Here is a 22,806-nt window from a genome sequence, read left to right on the forward strand (position 1 = left end):
AAATGATCCACAAAGAAATTGAGGAAGCAGCATAACAGTACTTTATTAAGATAAAGTACTGGATATGCAAAACAGTACTTTATTAGGCAAAAGTATGGTTTTCATTAGCCAATAATAATTATACCAGGCATAGACGCATCCTGTAGATTAGGATGAGATGATGTAGCTGTAGCATAACTGCATGTTCAGTAGCTACAGGTGCAGGCTTCAGATTCTATAGTGGCAAAGTTGAAATAGTTTCAAGCATAGATCCATTTGTAATAGTGCACCAGGGCCATTTTATTTTAGGTCTAGTAGCAGTTCTCTCTCACACAATAGATCCTTGATGTTCATATCATAATTGTTAAATAGGCAAAACAATGCAATTATTAGGCAATAATATGCTACTGAATTAGGCAAAACAATATACTTTACTAGGCAATAATATTGTTCTAGATTACGAAAAATCATGTACTTCATTAGGCAGTTAAATAATATACGAAATAATGTCACTAATTCATTTTTTGTTTTCTTTTTCTGTGGAGTTGCATATTTACATCAATTAGCCTTTGATATGTCTTTTGATTTCTGGTGATAATGCTTTTCCGGAGATGCTGCTCTTTATATGATAAACGGCTTGTGTAGCAGAATAGAAATTTTCCTGTTTGGGTCTGTCATTTTGCTGGATACAATGAAATAGGCGACTTCCAGTTTTTAGGATTTAATTGGTACAGCTACAATATTGCTAACAGGCTGTGTGACCAATTTGAGTTATTAGTGCAACACTGAATTTGAGTTATTTAGTTAGAGAAGGTATTAATGTCAGCTCTTGTTACTATATGTTTTTGTTGCAGCCATGATTGCGGTTTTCATATGCTTATGCATGCCGAGCACTGGGATGGGCGTACAATATATAACTTTCAGGAGAAAGATATGCCTAACATCCGGAAGTTGCTAACATATAAATGGTTCACTCACTCTGAGAACGACACTGACTGGAAGAGGAAATTAAGCTTGGCATAGGTACGCCCCACACCCACATGTAAGCAACTTAAACAACCTCTTTTATTGCATAAATAACATTAGCAAACCATCAAATTAGCTGTCTGCAAAAAGCAACTAACTGAAAGTTACAGAAATACATGTATTTTGTAAGCATGTTAACAAGCTTGATCATATAAGCTTTTTAATCTACTATATGCATATAGCAGTATGCTCACTGAAAGCATGTTAACAAGCTCCAGAAAATTTAAATAACCAATTTTAAAATAGCAAATATATGCTGACATTGTTCCTAAAGACCTTTTTATCTTCATGTTTTTTCGAAAAATAAAAATGCTAAACTTAACAGCAACATCCTGGAACCCCTCTCCTCTTTGTTCTTCACTCACATCACAGCGACAAAATCTATTGAACAGCCTCAACCACTAAGTCAAGCCCCTCTCCGGCTCTCCCTCTGCTTTCTTTGGGCACCTTGCAGCGTTGTGGTCTGTTGACCTGCAAAGCCTGCACTTGTTCTTCCTCTTAGGTTCTGCATTCATTCCTTTTTTTAGCCTTCTCTCCTTCTTGCGCCCCTTTACCTTGGATCTCGGCGGGTTCCCTACAGGTACTGCCATGTTACCTGAAACAAAGTTTCGGATTTTGTTCAAAGTTACAAAAGGAGGGGAATTTAGAGGGCTGCCTTTTATTCTAAATCATTTTGTTACCTGTGGTAGGTGCACTGGTAGTAGACAATAACATTGCAGAAGACCCTGCAGCACCATCAGTAGCTGAGACAACAGCAGGGACAGATGCTGCAATGTTGGTTCTGTGTTGCCTGCTGTTCTTCTTTCTTCTCTTAATTTCATCAACTTCAGAGCGCATCGCAGCTATGTGATTCTGCATAAGAGTATACCTTTCTTTTGAAACACAATCCTCAGCTGCCAACTCCGCAAACGCTGTAGACAGGTTGGTGAACCACAACGTTTTCTTGCTGGTCAACGGCATACCACGGGCAATAAAATCAGGCTGCGCACTCGCCCCTCCAAATGATTTCTCAGTGTTTTCAACTGCTTTTTGTGTCCACCTTTTCAGTATGTAGCGATCAGGAATTTGCTTCACACCTAATATTGTCAATACCTTCATAACATGGCAACATAGCATCCCATCCCTGTCAAACTTGCTGCATTCGTAGTAGAAATTCTCCTCCTCCTCAATTGCTGTCCCTAAGTATGATCTCTTGCCATATCCGTACACACGAAAGTTGTTAGGCACCAGCAAATAATGCAACGAACCTTCAGGGTTCACATCGTACTCTGCAGTTTTTTCAAACTCCTTGGAAAACCTGTAGAATAGGTTTTTGGTGTAGCCAGCACGTGCATGTCTCTCAATAGGGTATTTTGACCATCTTCTTCTTTCCCTGTCATCAGTCCTAAAGTCCTGCCCATCTTGAGCAACCAGGCACTTCTTCTGGATCTTTTGGTATTGCCTAACGAAATTCAGAATCGACATGTTAGGGTTAACATACTTTTTCAACACCGCATTGAACCCCTCACTGCGTTGGGTTGATTGCAAGAACGGGCAGAAGCAATGCATAAAGTATGCTGGCACAAAGCTGCTTCTGATCGCATAGAGGCGCTGAAAATGCTCATTCTCATGCAAGCCATATTTGCTTATCATAGCTGCCCATTCCGCTTCAAATTCAGCAGGAGTCACCGTGTGGTTGACACACTCCTTGAAATCATCTTCCAATTTCTCATCCTTCTCAAGGACCGGACCTATTGTACCTGAAAAATTGTCCATTATGTGCCAACGGCAATTACGGTGATTTGTATTGGGCATTGCTTGAGCAATCGCACTTCTCATAGCTCCATCTTGATCTGTGATAATGTTCAGAGGGGCCTTGCCTTTCATTGCCTCCAGGAATGTTTCAAACAGCCATACGTAGCTAGGTTTCTTTTCATCCCTGATGAAGGCACAACCCAACTGGAATGTCTGCCCATGACCATTGATCCCAATGAATGGAGTAAAAGGCATACCATACATATTTGTCATGTAAGTTGCATCAAAGGAAACACAATCATGGTATGATTCGATGTAAGCCCTCCTTGCATCACTGTCAACCCAAAACAGGTTCTGAACCCTATTATCTTTATCCAGTTTAACCTTGTAATAGAAGTCAGGATCCTCCTCCTGAAGCTGCACGAAGTAGTCCAAAGTTTCCAGCATGTCCCTGAACTTGAGATTTCTGGTGTCAACCGAGAGCGAGAGAGAGAGGTAGGAGTACCTTCACCCCTAGGGGTGGTAGCAGCAGAGCTGTTGGCCATCTCGTGTTCGCGTGAGGGAGTCTGCGCAAGGCAGCGACGCGCAGTGCCGTGTTGAGTCGCCGGCGTGGCGGCGGTGGTGCTTCCCGTCGCTACTGCGCAAGACCTAGATCGGTAGGTGTGTCGGTGGGACGGCCGGTAGCGGCGAACCTCGTGAACCGAGCCGTGGTCCCCACCTTGTTTATATAGCGCAGCGCGACAGGGGCCCACCACCCAATGTTAGGGTGGGTGCCCCGATCAGGACGCGGATCAGGGTCCCAATGGGCCTGGGGCCTTTGGGCCCATTGGGGAGGAGATCAATCTAACATTCTCCCCCTTGATCTCATCATTTACTTTTAACTTTACACTTTTTGCTTTTATTCGTTTCATCATAGATTAATCTGTAGAGCATGCCTCATTGTCACAGCTTAATCGCCGATAGAATAAACAGCTACAACACACCTTTCTATTTTGAAACAATTCTGTTTCTTTTTGGCCCTTTATAATCCAGGAATCATGGGCTTTCCCTTAAACTCATGCCGGCTAAGTGTTCTCTGAACACATTGGGTGGTAAGCCTTTCGTAAGCGGATCCGCAAGTATATCCTTTGTTCTTATATGCTCGAGACTTATAGTGCGATCCTGGATTTTGTCTTTCACAACATAAAACTTTATCTCAATGGTTTTGGAAGCATTGCTTGATTTGTTGTTGTGAGCATAGAATACTGCTGGCTCATTGTCGCGGTACATCTTTAATGGTCTACGAATACAATCGACCACTCTCAATCCGGGTATAAATTTCTTTAACCACATCACCTGCCCCGTGGCCTCATGACATGCAATAAACTCTGCATGCATCATGGATGACGTAGTTACTTTCTGTTTGGAGCTTCTCCACGAAATAGCTCCTCCTGCGAGAGTGAACACGTAACCAGACGTGGTTTTTCTATCATCTTTGTCTCTCGCAAAGTCTGCATTTGAATACCCTTTTATCTCTAGGGAATCAGATCTCTTATATGTAAGCATGAGGTCTTTTGTGCCTTGCGTATAACGCAATGCTTTCTTCACCATCTTCCAGTGTTCTACACCTGGATTACTTTGATATCTTCCAAGTACCCCGGTGACAAAAGCTAAGTCAGGACGAGTGCATACTTGAGCATACTGTAGGCTTCCGACAGCTGAAGCATATGGAACCGCTTTCATTTGATCGATCTCGTATTGGTTCCTGGGACATTGAAAATTCCTAAAACTGTCGCCCTTGACTATGGGAGCATGTGTGGCTTTACTCGCATGCATATTATACTTCTTTAGAATCTTTTCTAAATATGCCCTTTGCGATAATCCAAGAACCCCATTCTTTCTATCTCGGTGAATTTCTATACCCAAAACATATGATGATGCTTCACCGAGATCCTTCATATCGAAGTTTGAGGACAAAAACTTCTTTGTCTCTAGTAGTAGACTGATATCACTGCTCGCAAGTAAGATATCATCCACATACAGAATTAGAAAAATGTATTTACCATTTTTGAACTTTACATAGATGCAATTGTCCTCTATGTTCTCTTGAAACCCAAATTTCTTAATTATATCATTAAACTTTAGATACCACTGTCTAGAGGCTTGCTTTAATCCATAAATGGATTTCTTTAGACGACATCCCATATTCTCTTTGCCTTCCATTATAAAACCCTTGGGTTGTTTCATGTAGACTTTTTCTTCTAAATTCCCATTTAGAAATGCCATCTTTACATCCATCTGATGTAACTCTAAGTCAAAGTGTGCAACCAATGCCATTATAATTCTGAAGGAGTCTTTACATGAGACAGGAGAAAAGGTCTCATTATAATCTATTCCTTCTCTTTGTGTAAAGCCTTTTGCCACAAGTCTCGCTTTATACCTTTCTATATTCCCTTTGGAGTCACGTTTAGTCTTGTAGACCCATTTGCAGCCTACTGTTTTGGCTCCTTTAGGAATTTCTTTAAGTTTCCAAACTTGATTGGAACTCATCGATTTCATTTCATCTTCCATGACCTCTAGCCACTTTGATGAGTGAATGCTTTTCATGGCTTCTTCATATGAAGTGGGATCACCTTCCATATGGACTTCTTCTGTATTATAAACTTTATAGTCATCAGAAATAGCTGATCTTCTGACTCTTTGAGACCTTCTAGGCCCCTCACTTACGGGCACATTCTGTGCCTCTGCTTGTGGCACATCATCCAGAGGTGGCTGCTGCAACTTTTCCTCATGTGTAATAATGGGTTCAATTGGCTCCTGAAGGACAGGTTCCAAATTATCACTCATCATTTCCATGGGTGGAATCACAGCAGATGCTTGCACCACGACCTCAGGAACTGTAGCGGGTGCTTGCACCACGACCTCAGGAACTGTGGGTGCGGGAACAACAGGTAGTGAGAAGAATGGTTCCTGAATCATCGAATTGGGTGCACACACCCGCTTCTCCTCAAGGTCAATCTCTCGAGCCACCATGCTCCTCATCACCATTTCATCCTCTAAGAAAATGGCGTGTCTCGTTTCTACAAACTTTATATATCTGTCTGGACAGTAGAAACGAAAATCTTTTGATTTTTTCGGATAGCCAATGAAATGGCAGCTTACTGTTTTGGGATCTAGCTTCCCAATATTTGGGTTAAATATTTTGGCCTCAGCTGGACTACCCCATACACGCAGGTGGTTTAGTGAGGGTACTCTTCCTGTCCATAGTTCATACGGCATTTTGGGCACCGACTTACTTGGCACTCTATTTAGAATATGAATGGCGGTTTTCAACGCTTCCATCCACAGTCCTGTCGTTGTCAAGATTAGCGGATCAAGACTTAGACTAGTAAATTTCTTTTATGCGCGTAAAGCCTCAGGTGGTGGCGTGGGAGACACGGGTTAGACTGGTTCGGGCAAGGGAAGCCCTACGTCCAGTATCGTGGATGCTCGTATTGCCCACGCGGGGTTCTGTAGTAGGGGTTACAGATCAACGAGAGAGGGACTGGTCCCAAGTCTCTTTGTGCTTGAGCTCTCAGGGAGCGTACTAGTGTGCTATGGCTTGTGGGAGAAGAAGCCGATCGATCCCCTCCTCCGGCCCTGAGTTCCCCCTTTTATACCGCAAGGGGGGAGGCCGGAGTTACAGCTGGGATCGGGTGAAGAGGACCGTAAAGTGTAAACGTGGTACGGTAAAAATACGGTAGGAAGGGAGGAACAAGTTCCTAGACGCCCGACGCCTCCGCCGGCCCCTGACGAGCGCCGGCGTGCATGCTGGAGGGGGAGGCGGCCGTGTGCCAGCTGTCGTCCCACCCTATAGATAGCTCCTTCGGCATTCGTAGGCGTCGGGTGATGATGAAGACGCTTTGTCGTTATCCTGGTGTTCGTTGGGGAGGACGATGGATGCTACCGTTCTGATGATGGCTCCTGGAGAGAGGGCGTCACATCCTTGCTGCCGGATGCGCGGGACCCGAGGGCGCGCGGGGCCCGAAGTCAGGCAAGTCTCTCCTCCGCTCCGGTCGGCGCAGGCCATGAGTACCCTGCGGCGAATGAGAGTGAGCCGCCAGCACTGTAGCTTGTACAGTGTGGTCGCGTATGGGTACTTGTGGCGGGTTGCGTGAGGAGCGTGGTCAGCCTTCCCTCTGCCAGGCCTGCAGCGCATTTATGGTGAGGCCGACGGGGGGGACCCACAGGATTTGGTTATCTTGCCCACCTGGTCCGCATCCGAGGGGGATGCCGGCCTAGGGGGCCCTAGCGAGCCCGACCCCCGCGCTTGGGGTCGGACGAGGCGGAACCTTGTGGCGAGGGGTCGGGCGCCTCCGACCCCGGGGCCGCAGTCGGACGAGGTGGAAGCCTCATGGGGGGAGGTCGGGCGTTCCCGACCCTGAGGCCGCGGTCGGGCGAGGCGGAGCTTTGATTCTGCTTAGGTGGGCTCGGGGCCTTCGCGTTTCCCCTTTTGAGCGGTATTTAGGGGATCGTTAATATTTCCCCCCAACAAGTCCCAATGGTAAGGTGGAATAACTCATCATGCTGCGCACCATATCCATCAGTGTACGGTTACACCTTTCAGCTACTCCATTTTGCTGAGGCTTGCCCGGCATCGAATACTGGGCTACTATTCCATTTTCCTGCAAGAACCTTGCAAAAGGTCCAAGAACTTGGCCAAATGGGGTATGTCGACCATAGTACTCCCCCACGGTCGGATCTTACTATTTTAATTCTTTTGTTATGCTGATTTTCAACTTCAGCTTTAAATATCTTAAATTTATCCAGCGCTTCTGATCTTTCTTTAATTGGATTAATATAACCATAACGAGAGTAATCGTCTGTGAATGTTATGAATGAGTCATAGGCATCCACACTTTTCACAGGAAATGGTCCACAAATGTCAGTGTGGATTATCTCTAAAACTCCTGTGCTATGTTTAGCACCTCTTTTAATTTGCTTTACATACTTTCCTTTAATGCAATCTACGCATTGTTCTAAGTCTAAGAACTTTAATTGAGGAAGAATTTTATTCTTAACTAGTCTTTCTATTCTCCCCCTCGAAATATGGCTTAAACGATAGTGCCATAATTTCGATGATGTTTCATGAGTTCTCTTTCTTTTCTTTATTTCTTGCTCTGACGAGGATATATTCATATTCACATCACACACAGAATTTACTTTTTCACGCAGCCATAATAAATACAACTCATTGTGAAGGATGGCAACACCAACACATGCATTATCAAACCAAATGGCACACTTGCCATTTTCAAAATGATATTCATATCCATCATGGTCCATACGTGAAATGCTAATCAAGTTTCAGTATAATGAAGGAACATAAAGAACATCTCTAAGTACAAGCGTGAAACCATCAACTAGCTCTAGAGAGACATCGCCAACAGCTTCAACATCTGCTTGGACTCCATTTGCGACTTCAACGCATCTTTCGCTTCTTTGCGTAGTCCTCGTCGAACGAAATCCCTGTAAAGAATTTGCAACATGAACAGTTGCACCTGAGTCAATCCACCAAGTAGATTTCGAATACTGTGTATACAAGGATTCATTTACAAAGGAGATAATATTCTCACCTCTTTTTGCCATTATCGACTTCAACCAGTCGGAGCATTCTTTCTTGTAATGCCCCCTTTTCTTGCAGTGGAGACACTGATCTTTGTCTACTGCGAGAGGCTTTTGGTGATGTTGTTGCTGCATGGGAGCCTTTCCACGTGCCTTGAAAGAAGAGTTAGCATTATTTTTCTTGTTGTCCTTCACATAGTGCAATGAACCACCATGTGAGGATCTAATTCTATTCTCTTCCTGCACGCACATGGCTATCATCTTTTCCATGTCTCACTGTTCTGGCTGCATGTTGTAGTTGACAACAAAGGTGTCAAACTCTTTTGGCAGGCAAGCGAAAACCAAATGAATAATGTGCCCAGGCTTGAGCTCAAGATCCATTGGCTTCAACTGTGATGCCAAGTTGTACATCCTCAGGATGTGCTCTCTTATGCCAGTTCCTCCTCCAGTGTACCTTTCTGTGGCCAGCTGCTTGAACAGCTGGATAGCATATATCTTTGAGGAACCGGTGAACTGATTCCTTATCTTTTCTAGGTACTCTGCGACGGAGTCACACTCTGCGATCAAGTCTAAAATTGCAGGCTCAATCGTGTTCTTTACCAAAGCCATACATTTCTTGTTGGCAGTGGTTCACTGTTTGTTTTCAAGGGTATATACCAACTCTAGAGGAGCATCATCATCACCTTCAGCCCTCACTGGCTTCTCTGGAGCTGTTGGTCCTGGTGTAGTCACCACCCAGTCAACTTCTCCACAAACGAAGGAGAAATCAATCTTCTTCCTCCACTCTACATGTTTGTCTCCTCTCAGAGTAGGTATCTCTTTGAGACAAGCCATTAAGTTGATCCTCCTGAAATTTGCAATTCAAGGTGAGATGATAACAACAATTGCATGATTTATTTCCAACGTTGGTCAAAAAATAAAACATACAACTGTTTATGCAATTTAAATCTATATCACCGTTGGGCAGAAATAAAAATAAAAGCATGGAAACTTTTTAAATCATGATACAGTTATTAACAACATTGGTCAGAAAATAACAGCATCATAATCTAATTTTTTAAGAAAAAATTAACTTTATCATGCTCTCAAAAATTTAATTATCTCGTTGGTTCAAATTAGATTTAAAAAGAGCAAGAAATTAAACTTTTGCAGCGGAAACTGTGAAATAAATCTATTTTCAGAAGCAAAAACACTGTATAAACTTTAATCTCTAATACAAATTATCCCGTTGGTTCAAATTTGAATGGAGATCAAAACTATGCAAAACATCACCAAAGAAATACCCCTGAAAATAGAAAATAAAATTGTCAAGTGTTACTGTGCAAAACTCTCTTTTCGGTCCAGCAGCGAAAACGGCCCACAGTCCGTTCCCACACTCAGCCCGCTCGCGCGACGCGGCCGGCCCGCTAAGGCGGCCCATGAAAACAGCTAACCCATAGCTTGGCCTGCTCGTACTCCGGTCCGCGGCATCTCCCCATGCCACAACGTGGGCCTGGGCCGGGAAAGCTCGGTCCCGCCTGGGCCGTTTTTGGTCCGGTTGATCGTGGCTGATCATCGCGATGGACGGTCCTCCAGGCGTGTCGTTGGATCAAAACTCCCGACGTGCGCCCTAGCCAAAACCCTAGGCCCCATTCTTCTTTCCCCCCGCGTCCTTGCGCCGCAGCCGCGGCGGCGAGGTCGTCTCTCCCGCGCCCGGCGAGGCTCGCCGATGGCGGTTGAGGGATGGCTCCGCCGGCGCATGGCCGCGGCACCTCCCCCCTTTCTTCTTTCTGTCCCCCCTTTCTCCCTCCGAGCCTCCCGAACTTCGAGATCCAGAGGGCCATGGCGACCACGGAGGAGGGCCGACGCCATCGCGGGTCCCCTTGCCAGCGCGCGCGTCCACCGGAGGTTGGGCGCGCCGCCGTCGAGCGGTCCTGTGGTGGTGCTATTGCGCCCCCCGAGCCCTGAGTGGGCGCTCTGGCGGCTCGAGTGGAGCTTTTCCCCGGCGAGCCCGTGGCTCGGCCGGTCTTTGCCGCTCACCGTCGGTGGACGTGCAGCGGTGAGGACGGCGGCAGGTAAGCCGCTACACTTCTATTCTTTAGATCTAGGGTTAGGGTTAGGGTTTTTCTTTTCTTTTCTATTTCTTTTTCGATCTTTTTCTTTTTCCCGATCTAAAAAAGCTTCTAGTGTGGCGACTGATACCATTGTTAGATACATGCCTAGGATCTTTAGATGCATATCTAGTCGGGATCACGATTAACATAGAGTTCTTGAGATTTCTGGTGTCAACCGAGAGCGAGAGAGAGAGGTAGGAGTACCTCCACCCCTAGGGGTGGTAGCAGCGGAGTTGCTGGCCATCTCGCGTTCGCGTGAGGGAGTCTGCGCAAGGCAGCGACGCGCAGTGCCATTTTGAGTCGCCAGCGTGGCGGCGGTGGTGCTTCCCGTCGCTACTGCGCAAGACCTAGATCGATAGGTGTGTCGATGGGGCGGTCGGCAACGGCGAACCTCGTGAGCCGAGCCGTGGTCCCCACCCTATTTATATAGCGCAGTGCCACAGGGGGCCACCACCCAATGTTAGAGTGGGCGCCCCTGATCAGGGCACGGATCAGGATCCCAATGAGCCTTTGGGGAGGAGATCAATCTAACAGACTCCCTCGCTTCCTCATTGATTGCCCAGTGTATGGAATAGGCGGTGTATACCGAACCTCCTCAACTATATCATCATGAACAGTAGCATCATTGGCATCAAGGACAACAGTTTCAGCAACAGCATGACCCTGAGCGCTACCACCATAAAGGACAGCAACTTGATTGTCAGCATCAACAGGTTCGCCATTTGCAAAAGCAACTGGTGTCACACCAACATCACCCTGAGCATGTTGCCTTCCAAGGTGCTCACTGCCACCCAATCCAGCAGACTCTAAGATGGGCTGAGTGCAATAAGGTGGATTTGGACTTTCAACATCCAGGAAGTCAAAATCAAATTCTGGGGGTAACTTGTTCAAATTCATGCATACAAATCCTACAAACAAGGACCAGTTATTAGGGATACAACACTAAACATCAAATGCATTTTTCACAAAAGTAAACTTGTAACACACAGAAAGCAAACATGGACATGTATGAAAGCATAACAACGCATTATTTTGTAAATTTTTGAACTAAATGCTGCTATCTAATATTTTTTATTCTTTTTTTGGTTCAGCAACAGAAAGGCGCCATGCAGTACAGTAAATAACTAGAGAACTAAAACCAGTTCATTATGTGTAGTCATGAAGCTAGTACAGGATGTTGGAGCCAGACAACTTTTTGCGAAGCAGGAATCAGATCAAAGCGATGGGGAACATCCAGTTTCTTTTTCTCCAGGCAAATCTGTGAGTGACCTTTTTCCAGCATGTTCATGGATCTGTGTATCCCCCAATCCCAAAAAACACCGTGGGAGATCTGTGTACATACCTGGGATGAAGCTATTAGGCCCCTGTTTTGCTTTTCTGTATTCGTTAATCCTGATCTTTTTGTCATCCTGATCGTTTTTGTCGTCGCCGCCGCCGTCTTTGCTCGGCTGCCGGCGTCTAGATTCTGCCATCGTCTTTTTTTTTTTTTTTGCCTTTTTTCGTATCTATTTCTGGTGCAGGGGAGGGGTTGGTGGCGGGGCCGGGGGAAGTGGTGGGCCCTGCGCGGGTCGGGCTCGTGACCATCTCGGTTTTGCGCGCTTTTCGATTGACGTGGGGACCACGGATGGCTGAGAACGCAAACTGTGGCAGCAATAATTATTATTCTTATCTTATCTTACCTATTATTAAAGTTACATATTATTATATAATAGTGAGAAACGCTTCTACTCAAATTTTTTTATTTGGTCCAACCTCTATCATTGACGGGTCCACGGTGGACCTGGACCCTAGATGTCCTATGCGTCCTCAACTCCGAGCACACTGAGAACCGGTTAAGTCTGATCCATGTACATATCCGCTTCCCAGAAATTTTGTTTTGTTTCTTGGTTTATTGAGACGTTTAGGAATGGGTTTTGAATAATAATAATAAAAGGTTAACCTAGGACCGGTGAGATCGACGGAGTGACGTCGAGACGGAAGTTGTACTCTGTGGCAACGACGGGCAGCGGCGCCAGCGGGAGTCTCAACGCCCCGGTCTCGCGTGTCTCGCTCGCAAGCGTCGCTCCACCTCGCTCGGCACATCAATGAGTGCTGTGCCGCTCGCCTCGGCGCCTCGCCACGAATATGGGCCGGACGTGGCTGACATGCAGGCTCCACAAAACAAGATTGGGACACGCCCGCCGCACGGGCTCCTCGGTGCAACCTTCGTGGGCTCACCTGGCACTTCCTCGCTGCACAGACCGAACCACAGCTCGGTTTCGATCCCCACCGCCGACGATCCGAGCGTGTGAGGGGAGATCCGCCGCGGGGAGATAAACGAGGTCAGGATAGATGGATGGCCGATCCCAACCGAGCGGCATACATCCAGTGCCGCTGCCACCACGGGCCCCGCACGACCGCATACATCCAGCACCACCGCGGCGCCACGTGCTCGAACTGCATGCCCGCACATGCACGCCTGCTGCTGCATGTCGTAGTAGTGTCTCGCCAGCAAGATAGGATGGAGGGTGCAGGCCTTCTACGACCGGACAGGCAAGACGCAGGGTCGTTGCGCTGCTGTTTCTGCGGAAGCATCGGTTCCTCCGTCGAGGAGGTTGTGAGGAAGAATGGATGGCATCGAGGACATGCGTACGCAACTGTTAAGGAAGAACGGATGGGAAGACATGCGTACGCGGATGTTACTGCTAACTGCTGGATTGACAGTCTTTTTTTTCTTCTCTCCCGTATAGGCATAGCTAGCTGCTGGTGAGTGGTGACCGTCCAAAGTTTCTCATAGATAGGTTTGGTTGGGTCTATGGTTTACAGTCCCGTTTATTTGCCTTAATTCACGAAGCTTTTTCTTTTGTGTTCTCAATGCAATTTTCATGTTTATTGGTGCATTTTGATTTAATTTATGCATTGTGCTTTTATATTACTGTTAATCCTAAAGTTATGTAAAATTTTTACCCGTAGCAACGCACGAACATGTTTACTGATCTTGCCTAAAAAGAATAGCTAGGGTCGGCCGTAAATTAGACGCATCCGAAAAAAAGTTGGATGGTTTGCGAAAGGCAAAGTAACAATGCCATTGCCAATTTGCCATGCCAATGTTTCTGTTGTCTGGAGTTGTAGCTTGAGACGTCGTATGGCCTGTTGTGTGTTTCTTTGTAATCCATGCCTCCAGCTGTGACTTTGTACTAGTGCCCAAAGCATGCAAAATCCCAGAAAAATTTTCGTTTACTAAAGGGAGATGGGTGAATTTAGGCGCATTTTGATGAAGTTTGAACTGTCGCTGGACCTAAACACGGTGTTCCTTAAAACTGATTAATTAGGAAGACTTAGGGGGCAGTGTTCGGATGTTCGGATGCTCTAATTGCATAATCCTGTGCTAATTCGCGAGACGAATCTATTAAACCTAATTAATCCGTCATTAGCAAAAATTATGGACTAATTAGACTTAATAGATTCGTCTCGTCAATTAGACTCCATCTATGCAATTAGTTTTGTAATTAGCCTATGTTTAATACTCCTAATTAGCATCCAAATATCCAATGTGACTGGTGCTAAACTTTAGTGGGGTGTATCCAAACACCCTTACATGGGACTAAACTTAATTGGTTCATTTGGTGAACAGATATAGTAATATTTGGTGGGAAAAAAAAGAGGAGTAAGGAAAAAAATGAAACACACAAGAGTCCAATTAAGGATGTGTTTGTTTCTTAGGGTCTGAACTTTAGCCTCCGCCACATCAGATGTTTGATACTAATTACGAGTATTAAATATAGGCTAATTACAAAACTAATTGCACAGATGGAGGCTAATTCGAGAGACGAATCTATTAAGCCAAATTAATCCATGATTTGATAATGTGGTGCTACAGTAATCATTTGCTAATGATAGATTAATTAGATTTAAGGGCTGTTTGGCTAAGGGGGTTAAAGTTTAGCACCCGTCACATCGTATGTTTGGATGCTAATTAGGCGTATTAAATATAGGTTAATTATAAACTAATTGCACAGATGGAGTGTAATTCGCGAGACGAATCTATTAAGCTTAATTAGTCCATGATTTGACAATGTGGTGCTACAGTAACCATTTGCTAATGATGGATTAATTAGGCTTAATAGATTCGTCTCGTGAATTAGCACAGGGTTCTGCAATTAGTTTTATAATTAACTCATATTTAATTCTCCTAATTAGCATCCGAACATCCGATGTGACACTACACCTACTATCCAAACACCCTTTAATAGATTCGCGAATTAGCAATTAGTTTTACTCATATTTAATATTATTTGCGACAACGACTGAACTTTAGAGAATCAAACACGTCGCAAGTGAGGTTCTCGTTGGTCACGAGATAGCGACCCAACAACCATCGCATCACACGGCACCGCCGTCTGCCCGTCTTCACCCACCCTCCCTCCCCTGCGCACACGTTGCTGGGGACTCGAGCTTCGGTCTCTCCGCTCATGGCGTCCATGGAGGCGCCCCCCCAGGGTATGCGTATCTTTCCTATCACTCCCTCTTCCACGCATACATAGGAAGTTGTGAACTGGTGCCGCAATGCCGATTTTGATGGCCAGCCGACCTTGAACTTGGGGTCCTCGAAACTGAATTATGTCCTTTTGGATCCTCTTTGTTGGGATTCATCAGGGGATTCTCCTGGGATCGATAGGATAGGACGAACTGGGGATTTTGCCTGATGCGTTTCAGTCTGACAGCAAGACAAGCTAATTTACTGTTGCTTGCTGTGCTTTTCTTTTCTTTTCTTTCTCGTGAATTCGTATCTATTTGGCAGAGCTTCTGGAGCAGTTTTCAGGTTGATTTTAGGAGATTCCCTTAGATGAAATAAAGTTCTGTGAGCTAAAAAAACAGATTCTCTTTATCCACGACCACTCCCACGCATAATCACTTTGTCCTTAAAATTTTAATCCAGCCACCACGTAATCACTTCTCATGAAGAATCTTTCCTAATCACCAAAAGGAGTTTCGATCCCTGTCCTTTTTACAGTCCCCAGCCTTTGCACAATTCTCTGCAGGGCTCTTTTAGTTTTACACGGGTTTCTAACATGAGTTTCTGCTGATCAGCGGCTGCGCAGGACAGGGACTACAAGCTGATGAAAGAGGCCGTCTGCGAGGCTTACCGGGCAGTCGACCGCGGCGACGGGGGCCCCTTCGGAGCAGTCATCGTCCGTGACGATGCCGTGCTAGTCAGCTGCCACAACCTGGTTAGGAAGAACACTGATCCGTCGGCACACGCTGAGGTGACAGCAATAAGACAGGTAAAACAATAATTTCTGTGTGCCAGCGTGTGTTCCTCGCATGGCATAACCGTGCTCTGCTCGCGTTTCAGGCGTGCAGGAGACTGGGAAAAGTCGACCTCTCAGACTGCGAAATCTTCGCGTCATGCGAGCCATGCCCGATGTGCATCGCCTTGATTCGGGCATCCAAGATCAAGGTTCACGAAAAAAAAAATACCCTTTGTTTCCGTTTTATTTTGTTTGACAAGGAACGGCAAGGATTAACTTCTTGAAAAAAAAAAAGAAGGCCAAAATTACGAGTAGCTGGAGATGATTGTTCACACCATTGCTCGTCTCGTCCTGCAATGCAGAAGGTGGTGTATGGAGCCAAGGCGGAGGCGGCCGTCGCCGCCGGGTTCGACGCCTCCATCCCAGAAGCTTTCGTCGAGTACTACCGGAAATCCGGCATCGAGATCAGGCAGGTCCAGGGCGAGGCTGCTCAGATCGCCGATAAGGTCTTTGAGAAGCCATGGGAAATTCCTGGTGAAGCAATGCAACGGAGAAGAACAGGTGGAGGATGGTTAGAGAAGGCCAAGGGAATGGTGATTCGTTGTCTGTGGAACTAGCAGCTGAAATGTGTGGTCTGTGCCGGCCGTGCACATCCAGTGATGAAGATTGTACTAAGTTGTCAATAAACAGGAACATGGTCCATTGCGCTGCGTCTTTAGAATCGTCCCATCAATAGAACGTTAGTGGGGGATTGAATGAATGTTGTCAAGGGAAAAGATCGACTTCCCCAAGTTACCGCTTCAAAGCATATTTACAATGGCAAATGTGAGCTAATAAGTGCAGCTCAGTTGATTGTGTTTCTTATTACGGTGAAACTTATCTGTACATTTATGGCTAATTGTTACGTGTTAGATGATGCGCTTATCTAGAGCGAGGACATATTTGGTGTCACACATTCTTTATTTATGATTGGTTTATGCACCAACCAGTTCAACAAAAAGTTTAAACTGCAAAAAATTTAAACTGATGATGAGGAAAGGTCCTCCAACATTCTTACAAGATGCTAATAAAATAGATATATTTATGGCAGTAACAAGACATTACCTACCAAAATAATTGTGGCTACATTAGTTTAGGCATTAGATTTATTTAAAAAGGAAATGTTTCGCACACAACACAACTAGCCAAATTTATGTATGAGAACATCTATGTTTGCACTACGTTTGAAAAAATAATAACAATGGTAAAATGAAAATGGAGGTATAGAGTAAAAGTGGCACACTGGCACGAGAGAAATACACGCCTTCCCCGGTACGCACAAGAAAGGATATATCTCAAATCATTAGGAAAAAAGGGGGGTGTGGTACCAACAAAACTTTAATATGAATAGCATCCATATTTGAGACAAAATCGACATTGATGATTTCCACACTTTTAGTATAGAGCATGTCAATCGCAAAACAACGATTAATAACACTTTAGAATTTAGAAGATGTACGAAATCTAATGCACACTCACTACTGGGAAATATACCTTTCGTCCACTGCATCAGTACCGGTTGGTTTTTAACCGGTACTAATGTGAGCATTAAGTACCGGATCTAACGGATATTTCCCCAGGAACCTCCCGTGACCCCTTTTGGTACCGGTTGGGGGCTCCAACTGGTACTAAAGGTCACCCATTAGTACTGGGTGGAGCCTCCACCTGGTACTAAAGGAGCTCCCATCCACCTTATCCTTCCCCCCCGGCCCGCTACCACCCGCTCCCATCTCATCTTCGCCTCCCCCTATCTTCCTCTATCTCTCTCTCAGCACCACCCCCTCCCCCTTCCTCTCCTGTGCCGTCGGCACCTCCTCTGCCTCCCCTTCCCTCCCCCCTCTGCTCGCCCCTCACCGGCAGTGAGGAGCAGCGGAGGGGTGAGGTGAGGTGGCGGCGGGCGACAGCGGGCGGGGCGAGGTGAGGTGATGGCGGGGCGGGTGGGGTGAGGTGAGGCGACGACGGGCGAGGCGAGGTGAGGCGTCGACGGGCGATGGCAAGCGAGGATCTGCGGCAGCGGGCTGCGAGTGGCGGCGGGAGGCAAGGGCGGCGGCGGGGGGAAGGGTGGGGCTCGGGCTCAGGCGGGGGGAGGGGTGAGGGTCGGGCTCAGGCTCAGATCGACAGGGTGCAACTCGGCGCGGGGTGGGATTTCTTTTTTTATTTTTAATACCTTTAGTACCAGTTATTTCAACCGGTACCAAAGGCCCCTTAATACCGAACTAGCAATACCGGTTACGCAACCGGTACTAAAGGGAGTTCCCAATCGGTATTGATGGGGCTTTCCCCAGTAGTGATTTAAGAAGGGCGTTGCTAGCGCCTGGACATCCGATAGGAACTTTCCCATTGGATGCTCCGTTGCAACATTCAAAAACAACATCTGCAACATCAAAAGTATGAGGTTGCAACATTGAAAAATATGCGAAAAATCGTTCAATGTAAACATCGTTTCTGATTAAAAAATTTCCCACCGCAACATCAAGCGCATATTTCATGCAACATTTCCAAATAAAAAATTTCCCACCGCAACATCAAACTCTTGCAACATGTGTGCGAAGCATATGCAACATCGCAACATTTAGATCTACTTTGCAACATCAACATGAAATACTTACAACATTCTTCTGAAACATCCGAAACACGTGAAACATACGCTTGCAACATGCAGAAACATCTCGTCGGCCATGGAGACCGCTTCCTGCCGCGCACGCCCATGGTTGTTGGCCTTGCTCACTGACAGCCCCGCCGCGCCATGCGCCATGCCGGGAGGCGGCGGACGGCGAGCTCCGGGAGGCAACGCAGAGGAGGTTGGGGCCATGCCCGAAAGGATGCGGACGACGAGCTACAGGCGTGGGGCCTCCATGGCCAGCGAGGCGGGGGTGAGGTTCGGGCGCAGCATTCGCCATGGCTGGCGCGGCGAGCTCCAAGTGTGGTGGCCTTCATGGCCGGCGAGGTGGGGGCATGGTCTGGGTGCAGCGCCTGCCATGGCCGGGGGACGGGGTGAGCAACGGGCACGACAGCCTCCATGGCCAGCAGGTCGAGCTCGGGGCCCCGGCGGCAACAGGTGCGGGCGGCGGTGCCTTCAGAAAGGATAAGGATGGATCGTGGCTCGTGGGAGAGAGAATAATGTGGGAGTAAAGAAGATGTTTGTGGGATCCACACCAAATATTTTTGGTGGAGCGTCCGTCGCGTCCGGACGTAAGAGCTGTGGTATTTTCCATTTAAGAAACTATTTTATTCGATCACATAAGAGCTGTAGTATTTTTCTTTTAAGAAACTATTTTATTCAATCACATAGTATAGACGCTGACGCTCACGTACACGCACGCACACTCCACTATCTTCCTCTACCTCTCTCCTCTCTCCCTCTCACAGCCTAATCCACAGCCGGTAAAATCACCACTGTAAAATCAACTCACACTGTTCCACAGCCTAATCCTGCTGACCTGTTGCCCCTGCCGCCGCCGCCGCCGCTTCGCTTTGAGCTGTGCCGCGAGGCGACGAGCCGACGAGCCGAGAGGGGTTCGCTGCCGGAGGAGTGTCGCTTCTTGCTCGGCGCTGTCCCCTCCGGTGAGTGAAGTGCGCGCTGCTCCTCGCTTGCTCCTCTGCTCTTGATAGATTCCTTGAAAAGCCCTTCGTTGAGCTGTTGCGGTTCTTGCTTCTTGCAGGTCTGTCTTACCCGGGGTTCTCCCACTGACGGCGCGGTTGTGTTGATGGGGATTCGGTGACTGGTGGAGAGGGAGGGAGAGAGTGCTCGATTCAAGCAGGAAGATGAGTGGATCCGCCACTGTAAGGGGACAATGACTTCCTGTTCGATATCTGAATTGCGTTCTTGCAGTTGGTATTTGTATTTCCTTTCTTTGCGAGAGAATTTCTCAGCTCCTTTGCTGGAGTTGTGGGGGAGGGGGTGTTTGTTCAACTGTGCGCTCCGTGTCCTAGGAGTTATTGTGATAGATTTGGGGGCAAACGAATCAAATGATCCAGTAACCCAAACCAGAATTTGGCAGTTCCTTGAATTTCCAAACCATGGGTTTGGGCATTGTGCTGAGGGCCTGAGGCATAACCTTTCTGTAGGCAGAAGTGGAATGCTACATTGCTACTTGTGTCTCTTAGGCTAGGTCCACACTTGCTGTGTTCTTCATGCTCGAACCCTTTGAACTTGAAAACAAAAACAAAATCAACTTGTTACAAGTTTAGCTTGAACGATTCAGAGCTAACAACTTAGTTGCCATCCTTCTTTTCCTCCTTTTTCCTATGTGATTATGAACTTAAAGAAACAAAACAAGGCTGGCCCAAATATTTATCTGATTATTGATGGTTTGACTTTGCTGTGTTTCCCCCAAAACTCTTTAACTGATTGTTAACAATGAATGCCTTTTCAGTATTATCGAACTATGATGTTGCCTCTTGAAATTTTTTGCAGACATTTCGAGTCCTTTTGGTTTTTGCAACGTTTGTTGCTCAGACACAATGGTCTAGTGTATCAGGCATGTACTGCAATGACTTGACACCAAGTGTGGAAAGGCCCCACAGTGCCTCAATAACCGATTTTGGTGCCGTTGGAGATGGCGTAACTCTTAACACGAAAGCATTTCAGAATGCACTCTTCTACCTCAACTCATTTGCAAACAAGGGCGGGGCGCAGCTGTTTGTGCCTGCTGGAAGGTGGTTGACCGGGAGTTTTAGTCTAATCAGCCATCTCACGCTGTCACTGGACAAGGAGGCAGTAATTCTTGGATCACCAGTAAGATGATTTCACAAATGGTTTGTAGACATGCCTACTTCAAGTAAATTATTCTATTTTGTCTCACCACTGTACTTTTAAATTACCTTCTGGAACAAAAAAAAGGTAGAATGACCTGTACGTCGTAACAATAATAATGATCAGAAGTTACTATCACTACATCTCAGATTTTGATAAGTAAATTTCTATGGAACAACTGTGCAGCCATTTCGTTGTGGTGTTCCTTATGAGTATATTCACAGGACTCATCTGATTGGCCAGTTATTGATGCTCTTCCGTCCTATGGGCGTGGTAGAGAACTCCCTGGTAAAAGACATCAAAGTTTAATATTTGGGTCCAATCTTACTGATGTGATAATAACTGGTAAGTATTGTAGTTGCATCATGCGATTCATTTGGCTAGCCTTTTAATCTTCTGGTACATGACAAGGTATCAATCATGCTCCTTCCAGGTGCTAATGGTACCATTGATGGCCAAGGTGCGATTTGGTGGGACTGGTTTCACAACCACACATTGAATTATACTAGACCACCCCTTGTTGAACTGATGTACTCTACCAGAGTTGTTATTTCCAATCTAACCTTTACAAATTCGCCATTTTGGAATATCCATCCTGTATACTGCAGGTTCCTTTCTAACATTCCTCTTGTCATTTATTACTGAAACACCATCAATGGCAATGGTGAATTTATCATGTAGAGTGTTTTTTCCCAATAAACAGCCAAGTACTTGTCCAGCATCTCACGATCCTAGCACCTATCAGTTCACCAAACACTGATGGCATTGATCCAGGTATGCTTGTTTGCTTTTTCTGCAACTTTAGGCTGCAATGTTTTCAACATTTAGCAGTTGGCTCTACACTTACTAAAAGAATCAATGTCATGCAAAATTTTAGGACATCGTTCGCTTTAACAAAACAAATTAAATGTGAAGCAAGACAAAATGTAAGTAGTGCGACATAAATATAGAGTTCATGCTGTATCTGTATGTTCTGTACTCAGGATATTCATCAGATGTGTAGTTTTGACTTGCTTCAGATATATGAGCTCTTACTAAACGAAACACCATAGTTATTATACAAATTTCAAAAATCTTTAATGTTATCTCTTAATATATGACACCAGTGTTTTCTCTGACTCATTTTTTCAAAATTGTGAAGTCCTTAATTACGTATTTTTCTTCTTATAGCTTCATTTTTATTTCTTGTCCGTCACCAAGTCTGGTACTAATGCAACTTGAAACCCTCCAGACTCATCTACAAATGTCTGCATTGAAGATTGTTACATCAGAAATGGCGATGACATTGTTGTCATCAAGAGTGGGTGGGATGAATATGGCATTTCTTTTGCTCATCCTAGCTCCAACATTAGCATCCGCAACATCACAGGACAGACAAGGAACAGCGCTGGAATTGCCTTGGGAAGCGAGATGTCAGGTGGCATATCAGATGTTCGGGCAGAGGGTATCCGCATAGTCAACTCAGTGCATGGGATCAGAATCAAGACAGCCCCAGGGCGAGGAGGATACGTGAAAAACGTGTATGTAGCTGATGTGAGCTTGGAAAATGTTTCCATAGCCATCAGGATCACTGGAAACTACGGTGAACATCCTGATGAGAACTACAACAAGAATGCACTCCCAACCATAAGCAACATAACTATCAAGAATATTGTGGGTGTCAACATCAGTGTTGCGGGCATGTTGCAGGGCATCCAAGGGGATCCCTTCAGCAATATTTGCTTATCAAATGTTTCCCTCAGTGTCAGATCCACGAATCCATGGAACTGTTCACTTGTCGAAGGGTATTCAAACTCTGTGTTACCTGAGATCTGTGAACAACTGAGAACAAGTCCTGGGCCCGGACAAGTATGCTACGATGGTAATAGCTATCCAGCAGCGGCAGCACAACCACAGTCGCCACAGAAGTCAAGTGCTAGCCGACTGCTAAATCCTTTCCTTTATATAAGTTGGTTTCTCTGTAGGTAACCTTTGAGTATATCTATTTGATGCATATGTTCCTTTTTTTCCCCCAATGCTTTCGTAATTGTATTTTATGGATCAGTGTTATGTACTCATGTTATTCCAAAGCCTTTTTGTTGGTAGGTACTGATTATTACTGGAAATGGAATAAATATGTTTGGCTTGATGAACAAAAAAAAAGGAACTGTTATCATCATTAGTATGTCCAATTCATCTACCATTCAAACAAACCTGCAGGTTTAGATAAATAATTTTCTTGAGGGCAGCTTAGATAAAGAATTTGGTTAGGTAAATTTGTACCACAAGGCCGTGCTGCAATTCTGTTGATTTGATTATACTATCTAATTTTGTGCTATAAGGCACGTAATGTTACATTTACTGATTGAGCATTTCCACTGCTCTC

At 45.7% G+C, this 22,806-nt stretch overlaps 2 protein-coding genes across 3 annotated transcripts; both read left to right on the forward strand.

The window, feature by feature from the left end:
- Window positions 1-14,737: 14,737 nt before the first annotated feature.
- Window positions 14,738-16,493, forward strand: LOC117842572 (guanosine deaminase). The gene is made up of 4 exons (XM_034723048.2): window positions 14,738-14,894; window positions 15,486-15,679; window positions 15,751-15,855; window positions 16,009-16,493. The coding sequence occupies exons 1-4, from the start codon at window positions 14,867-14,869 to the stop codon at window positions 16,261-16,263; spliced, it is 582 nt and encodes a 193-aa protein (XP_034578939.1). The 5' UTR covers window positions 14,738-14,866; the 3' UTR covers window positions 16,264-16,493.
- A 2,552-nt stretch (window positions 16,494-19,045) lies between these two features.
- LOC117843529 (probable polygalacturonase) lies at window positions 19,046-22,525 on the forward strand. 2 transcript variants are annotated; one of them, XM_034724145.2, is made up of 7 exons: window positions 19,046-19,258; window positions 19,348-19,468; window positions 20,103-20,423; window positions 20,666-20,786; window positions 20,875-21,049; window positions 21,145-21,215; window positions 21,673-22,525. In XM_034724145.2, the coding sequence occupies exons 2-7, from the start codon at window positions 19,451-19,453 to the stop codon at window positions 22,407-22,409; spliced, it is 1,443 nt and encodes a 480-aa protein (XP_034580036.1). In that variant the 5' UTR covers window positions 19,046-19,258; window positions 19,348-19,450; the 3' UTR covers window positions 22,410-22,525. The 2 variants fall into 2 exon arrangements, with proteins under 2 accessions (XP_034580036.1, XP_034580035.1); XM_034724144.2 differs by having other exon boundaries at window positions 19,046-19,249.
- The last annotated feature ends 281 nt before the right edge of the window (window positions 22,526-22,806 follow it).

The sequence above is a fragment of the Setaria viridis genome, chromosome 2 (assembly GCF_005286985.2).
Source record: "Setaria viridis chromosome 2, Setaria_viridis_v4.0, whole genome shotgun sequence".
NCBI classification, from domain to species: Eukaryota; Viridiplantae; Streptophyta; class Magnoliopsida; order Poales; family Poaceae; genus Setaria; species Setaria viridis.